Source organism: Barbus barbus, assembly GCF_936440315.1.
Source record: "Barbus barbus genome assembly, chromosome: 29".
Lineage (NCBI taxonomy): Eukaryota > Metazoa > Chordata > Actinopteri > Cypriniformes > Cyprinidae > Barbus > Barbus barbus.
This window is the reverse complement of record NC_136757.1, coordinates 26,535,650-26,542,972: the sequence shown is the minus strand read 5'-3', so window position 1 is coordinate 26,542,972 and position 7,323 is coordinate 26,535,650. Positions and strand designations below refer to the sequence as shown.

The window sequence follows — 7,323 nt, the reverse complement described above, 5'->3', positions numbered from 1 at the left end:
CACCCTGGGGTAGACACACTGTCAATCTGAATCGAAACTGGTCAGTGGAAACTGGGAGTTTCCTTTTTTAGAGCTATTAAAAATTTACAAAACTGGTCATATATGAGTTTTTGGAGGGCTTTTATTTGGTAAAGCAACATCAGATCGTCTTGAAACTGGTTCAGTGACACCCTGGGGCAGTGGACTATTAATCTGAATTGAAACTGGTCTGTGGAAACAGGGAGTTTCCTTTTTTTAGAGCTATCCAAAATCAAAGACAAAACTGGTCATATATGAGATTTGGAGGGCTTTTATTTTATTTTATCCAACCTTTTTTACACCACGGACCGGTTACGGTTTGAAAAAAATCTTGCGGACCTTTGTGGATGGAAGTTAATAGGAGTGGCCTATCATATGCACGCAAAATTGGCTTTTGACGTATGCATTAAACGCAATTGGAAAGTGTAAAGCCGTGTTATTTATAGGCAGATTGATGAGAATGGGTTGCCCTATCAATATTTCACAGTTTCAGTTACAGTAGATGGCTGTTTAGCTGTTTGTTTTGTCCTGTGTTTTTGTTGGCGTGAATATGAGGAGTCAGTCAGTCACGTGAGAAAATAGTTGTGTGTTTGTAAAAGTGTTGAGGGGGTGTTGTTGTTTTAGCATTAGCTACTTTCCTTGGATTCTGATCAGGTCTGTTTCTCTCTTTGAAGACAAAATGATACACTTCACCCCTACTTTTCAATTTTACTGCATTAAACAAAGGAAATAATCCCTACATTTTTATGTATACATTTATTTTTACATTTATTAATCACATTTTACAATTGAAAAAAGATTACAAGTCAGAGTCTGGGACAAGGGAAAAATCAATCAATCAAAAAACAGCAAAAATAATTAATGCAGGTACTAATAATTTGACTAAAAGAAAACAATCAGTTCAGTTAATTATAATAAAACATTAAGGAACATAAAAAACCCAAAACTATTTTATGTATGAGCAGGCTGTGAAAGCAAAAAACAGAATATAACTTTTTTTTTTTTTTTCAATGTAAACATTATTTATTTTCTTCTTTTTTTTCAGTTGCTCGCTACTAATCTTTATTCAGCATTGACAAGCAGGGATGAGATGACGTGACAGTCACATACTTGCTGTTCATCAGCGTTTATGGGCTGGATGGATGTTTACAGTGGACTATCGTCCAAGCCTGATGGGAAAGAGATCAGATTTACTGAGTTATTATCTTCTTACCTTTCACTTTTACCTACTTTTGACCACTTTTTCAGTTAATTCATAATTTATAATGTATACAAAAAAATAAAAATTTAAATAAAATTATTAATATGTTGCAATAAAAAAAGACATTTAAATTCAATAATTATAATAATACATAATAAATTAATTATATACTAAAATAATAATATGAATATAATACAAATATTAAAATAAATACTAAAAATAATCATATAAGTCAAATACTTTATTTTAAACTCTCAGTTAATTGCTGAAGCCCTACAGCTTCACCTGTTCTCTTCTCCTTCCAGTAGTTTCTTGTAAGTGGCAATCTCAATATCCAGAGCCAGTTTGACATTCATCAGCTCCTGGTAGTCTCGAATGTGTTTGGTCAATCCGCGTTTGGCCTTCAGCAGTGCGTCCTCCAGTGCTTTGATTTGTTCTTTCGCATCAAGCACCGCCTCCTCACCGGAACTCTCCGCCTCTTTGATTTGGTCCTCCACGCTCTGACGCTGTAATGATTTCAGAGAATTAAAACAGCTGCAAAGTGTCACTGTACAAGCTGTTTACGTCCATTTACAGATCTGAGACAGTACAGAAAGTTATCAGTGTGTTTGCTGCGGATGCTCATGTTTGCCCAGGTGTTCAACAGCAGACACCAATAATTGCTCTTATGAACAGATGTAGAATATTATCTTACCTGTGATTTAGCTGGGGCTATCTCATTTTGCAGTCGCTTTATCTGCCTTTTCAAATCAGCTATTGCACCTTTATTATCTTTCAGGTCAGTGTTACACTGTTTAGCCTGTGATGAAATCAAGTCAATCTGTGGAGGAAAACAGACATGTGCACAATTATGACATTATGAATATATTTAATGCACAATATAAAAAATATTATAAATAATACGATCTGAGTCGTTAGTTTAAAACATGAGAACCTGCAGGAAGTAATAAGCAGGTTGCTTAAGGCTCCAACAGCTACTCAGGCCTCCGTAATCTCATATTTCTCTTCTAGTGTTTCAGAAGAGATCTCAACATTGTCTCAAAAAGGCAGAGGTGTGATCTTCACCTTGTTCTTATAGCAGGCTTCAGCTTCCTTGCGGCTGCTTGCTGAAATCTCCTCATGCTGGCTCTTCACATCAGCGAGGATCTTCTCCATGTTCAGCTGCCTGCTGTTGTCCATCTGCACTACAACGGACGTGTCCTTCACATCAGCCTCCAGCTCACGCAGCTCCTACAGAGAAAGAGAGGTGAAGGCAAGTCCTCCGATTAATCTCAGGATGTTCAGCTGTTTCACTCATGCATCTGAGTTTGCATTACCTGTTCATAGAAGCTCTTGAAAAAGTTCAGGTCTTCCAGGATTGTGGTCTTTTTATCTTCCAAGGCATTTTTATTCAAGTATGTATTATCCACATCCTGTCAGGACATGTACAGTGTACCTGTTAGCTTGGCAGAACCATGGCATATTATCATTATTTGTCATCATCTGCAACTAGATTTGTCTTTACCTTCTTCAGAAGAACAAACTCATTTTCAGCTTTGTTTCTGTTGTTAATCTCCTCTTCATACCTGTTGAAGGGAACTGAATATTGTCATACAAATCTCTCGGTAATTTCACTCAGTGTTGTTATTGATTAAATATATTCCAAATAGTTTTCATTTATTGAGTACAAAATTACATCGAAATCTTAAAAGCAACAAAAATGAATAAAAAAGCAAACGCAAATAAAATTCGCTAGTAAAATAAATATAAAACTGAAAATATAAAATCAAACTTATTCAAAATGTATATTCATGAAAAATATTAATATATTGATTATTACATTAATTACATTAAATTATATTAATATATTATAATGGTGGCTATAACTATGGATAAAATATCAGTTATTACAGTTGTTTAATTATTAATTAATAATATAGTAGTGTTACTATATTAACAATATTATTGTATTAATAATATAATAGGGTATTGGATCTTCAAACCATGTAAAAATGTTTTCGAATATTTCTGTTGTTTTATTTTCTTTTTCTTTTTTGATGACATTGATGGATACATGTCAAATTCTTAACATATTATAATGCATTTCTTGGCATATTATTGTGACGTGAACTACTACTGCAGTAGCTACATGAACACATTTTCGCTCAAACTGTGCTTATGGTAAATGATTGTGAGGTATGTTGTTGTTTACATGATTTTACATTTAAATCTGAAATAATATTGACTCTGACTGAGACTTTGCTCTGTGGTAATTGTAGCATTAAACTGAACACTAATGTCAGGTTTCGAGTCGGGCTCAAGACTGAAGATGAAGTGTGTGATTACGGACCTTTGTTTTTGTTTCTCAACCTGTGCGTGGACATTCCTGAGCTCAGCGTCCAGGTGTTCATTGTCTTTGTTCGCCCGCTCCAGCTGTGTGGACAGGGAAGTGATGTAGGACTGCAGCATGGGCTCCAGCTTAGACTCGGGTTCGGTCTCCCTCTGTAGCAGCTGCCATTTAGTCTCCAAAACCTTGTTCTCCTGCTCTAATTTACGGACCTGTAAAAAACAAGACTCGTATGCTCAAATGTTGCTCTTACAACATAACTGAGAGTTATGTTTCATTTAAGTATCAACTATGATGTTTCTTAGGTGTAATAAAATACACACACAACAGACAATAGCTGTCATACAGTAGGAATAAAACTATAAAATGAATGTGGATAGCAGCTCAGATCATTTGATCTTGTGAGAACGGAATGAGAAATATTTGAGTTCATGTTGAAATCTCAGATTTCTGATAGCTTCGGCCAATCTGAGCACAGTTTAAGACATAGTTGAAATCTCTGCTGATACTCTAGAAGACACGTGAGATTGTTTTTCTTGGTCTTTTTCTAAGAAAACGTATTCTGTTCGCTCTCATTTATCTCATTACCATTATGGAGAAACAATTGAGTTATCTCATTTGTGACTTGTCTGTCCTATATGGGTTAACAGATCTGGCAGCTGAGATTAAAATAATCATTTTAAAACATTTTTAAAAATTTAATAAAAATTAAATATTTGTCTCCTATAAGTTATTAACAAATCTGGGTTCTAAGATTTTTTTTTAAAAATCAGTATAAATACATTTTTTTCTCTCTCTCTCTCTCTCTCTCTCTATTCTACAGGTTATTAAAATCTGGCTGCTGAAATTAAAAATAAAATGTATAAATAAATAAACAAACAAACAAATAAATCTCTCCTACAGGTATTAACAGATCTAGCATCCTGATAGATAGATAGATAGATAGATAGATAGATAGATAGATAGATAGATAGATAGATAGATAGATAGATAGATAGATAGATAGATAGATAGATAGATAGATAGATAGATAGATAGATAGATAGATAGATAGATAGATCTCAGTCATGTAATGTGTGTAATGTGTGTTATGAGTGATAAGCAGAGTGAAACAGGTAGAGAGAAGTCTCACCTTGTCGATGAAGGAGGCAAAGCGATTGTTGAGAGTTTTGATCTCTTCTTTCTCCTGGACCCGCACAGCATGCAGGTCAGGGTCCAGCTGAAGATCCACGGGAGTCAGGAGGCTTGTGTTAACGGAAACAGGCCTGATGGGGACTGCAGCTGGAGGCACGTTCCCGGCTCGGGGGTGCGCGCCCACTGAACGGCTGCTGAAGCTGTTGCTGGAGGAGCTCATGATGGACAGACAGCCAGAGAGAGATGAAGAGGTGTTTTACAGAGGGATGACAGGAAGACAGGTGATGCTTCCTGAGAACTGGGCTACTTATACGCTAACAGGTGGGTGTGTTTTCATGTATAAATGAGAAAATAAAAGCATTCCTCACTCTGAAAAACCTGTTCAGCCCACCACTCATCCAGAGCAAACACTCCACATTCATGCACGCTCATGCAACTGAAACAACGAGCAGAAATACCATTCACAGATACTTCAAGAATATTCTCATAACCTTTAATTACGAGAATATTTCCTCTTCCTGACTGTCTGAAATATGTGATGAATGCAAAGTAGCGCTGCAATAGCTGAATGTCCTGTTTTGAGTTGATTTTGCATGTATTGCTTAATTTTGTATGTTTTTGGTGGTATATTGTGTTCATTCACAAAATAATAATAATAATTTGATTCAGTGAAATAATTGCTATATTGTTTCAATACAGTTGATTCAATTCAGTATTGAATATTTTTGCATTTATATATATAATATTCTGAACAAAGTGCATTGATTTTTCTCAAATCTTCCCACAAATCTGTTACATTTGCAGTGTACAAATAAAAACATAATATTTGCTTTAAAAGAATATTTTCAGTAGTGTAACAGCTTTTTTCTGTTTTTCTTTTTAATGATGGAAGGCCATTTATGAACACACAATTTAACAGCAAATATGTTTACCTGTTGTTATGTACATGAGCAACTATTTTAAATTATTCATTTATATATGCTGCTTGAGAATATAAGATAAATTATTATTTTTTGTCTGCACCACTTAATGTTCAGTTTAATGATAAATTAGTTCTCACCACAATAATAGTACAATAAATAATAAAATATTTGTTTAAAACTTAACTTTAATTCTTGATATTTAATTATTTAATCTTCAATTATTAAGAAAATTTGAATATATTATTTATACTTAATACATTTATAATGTATTATGTATAATACATTATAAAAGTAGTTTTAATGCATTAATTATGTCTTGTAATGCACAGTCTCATGAATAATTGTAACCACAGTTGAAACAATATAACAATCAATTCATATTCCACTATGCATTTTAAATTCTGTTATAATTATTTACAACAAGATATAATGTATTGCAACACTAAAAAATGCTGGGTTATTTTTTTTAACACAAATGCTGGGTGTAGCCTGTTGGGACGTTTATTGGGTTGTTTTTAATATTTTTACCCTGTTGCTGGGTATTATGAATAATTATAAGGCATTATAGCCTTTAATAACCCTTTATAATGCATTATACTTAAAGGCTTTAAGTAGTTACCGTATATTCTTATCTTTACAAAGTATGATTTATTTTCCTAACAAAATTAAAATGAAATAAACATTAACTGAAATAAAATAATATAAAAAAACTTTTTTTTCAGTTAGTTGCCAAGGCAACATTTCAACATTTCTTACTTCTGTTTAGTAGCCTACTTAAGTATTTACTTTTTGTTTGAGAATAACAATAGTAATAAAGAATAAAAATATACAGAAAAGAGACATGACCATAGACAGAACTGTGAATGTGCATGTGTCCTATGTACAGGTTTGATATGAAGGTTTGATTAGTTATTTACAGATGTACAGTACCGGGGTGTGTTATGTGTTGTTCAGGTGGGATACGGCCTGGGGGAAAAAACTGTTCTTGTGTCTGGCTGTTCTGGTGCTCAGTGATCTGTAGCGCCGGCCAAACAGTTATAGAAGAACATAGGACAGACTCGATGATGGCAGAGTAGAACTGTTTCAGCAGCTCCCGAGGCAGGTTGAACTTCCTTAGCTGGCGGAGGAAATACAGCCTCTGCTGGGCCTTTTTCACAATAGAGTCAATGTGATTGTCCCACTTCAGGTCCTGGGAGATGGTGGTTCCCAGGAATCTGAATGACTCCACTGCAGTCACAGTGCTGTTCATGATGGTGAGTGGGAGGAGAGCAGGACTGCACCAGACAGCCAGCTGCTCAACCTCCTGTCTGTAAGCAGACTCATCACCGTCCTGGATGAGGCCTATGACTGTAGTGTCGTCCGTAAACTTCAGGAGCTTGACAGAGGGGTCCTCTGAAGTGCAGTCTTTCGTGTAGAGGGAGAAGAGCAGTGGGGAGAGAACGCAACCCTGAGGGGCGCCAGTGCTGATGGTGAGAGTCCTGGATGTGAGTTTGCCCAGCCTCACTAGCTGCTGCCTGTCTGTCAGGAAGCTGGTGATCCACTGACAGATGGAGGAGGGCACAGAGAGCTGTCTCATTTTGTCTGAGAGAAGGTCAGGTATGATGGTATTGAAGGCCGAGCTGAAGTCCACAAATAAGATCCTTGCGTAATTCCCAGGTTTGTCGAGGTGTTGCAGGACCTGTTTGCTCTGTAGGCAAACTGAAGAGGATCTAGCAAGGGTC

General features: G+C 35.6%; 1 protein-coding gene across 1 annotated transcript; it reads right to left on the bottom strand.

Moving 5' to 3' along the window:
• Positions 1-764: 764 nt before the first annotated feature.
• Positions 765-5,171, bottom strand: LOC306849240 (keratin, type II cytoskeletal 8-like). The gene is made up of 8 exons (XM_079384134.1): positions 4,678-5,171; positions 3,549-3,757; positions 2,724-2,784; positions 2,536-2,631; positions 2,285-2,449; positions 1,914-2,039; positions 1,505-1,725; positions 765-1,187 (listed from the first exon to the last, which is right to left on the bottom strand). Exons 1-8 carry the CDS (start codon positions 4,897-4,899, stop codon positions 1,175-1,177), a joined length of 1,113 nt encoding a protein of 370 aa, XP_079240260.1. The 5' UTR covers positions 4,900-5,171; the 3' UTR covers positions 765-1,174.
• Between the last annotated feature and the right edge of the window lie 2,152 nt (positions 5,172-7,323).

What these genes read in the sequence shown, in the direction of transcription:
- LOC306849240 (XM_079384134.1), bottom strand. Translation starts at nt 4,899, where the DNA reads ATGAGCTCCTCCAGCAACAGCTTCAGCAGCCGTTCAGTGGGCGCGCAC. An exon ending in AAGCCTGCTATAAGAACAAG is followed by an intron (nt 2,040 to 2,284) that starts GTGAAGATCACA and finishes TTTCCTCCACAG; the next exon opens with ATTGACTTGATTTCATCACA. An exon ending in TAGCCCCAGCTAAATCACAG is followed by an intron (nt 1,726 to 1,913) that starts GTAAGATAATAT and finishes AAATCATTACAG; the next exon opens with CGTCAGAGCGTGGAGGACCA.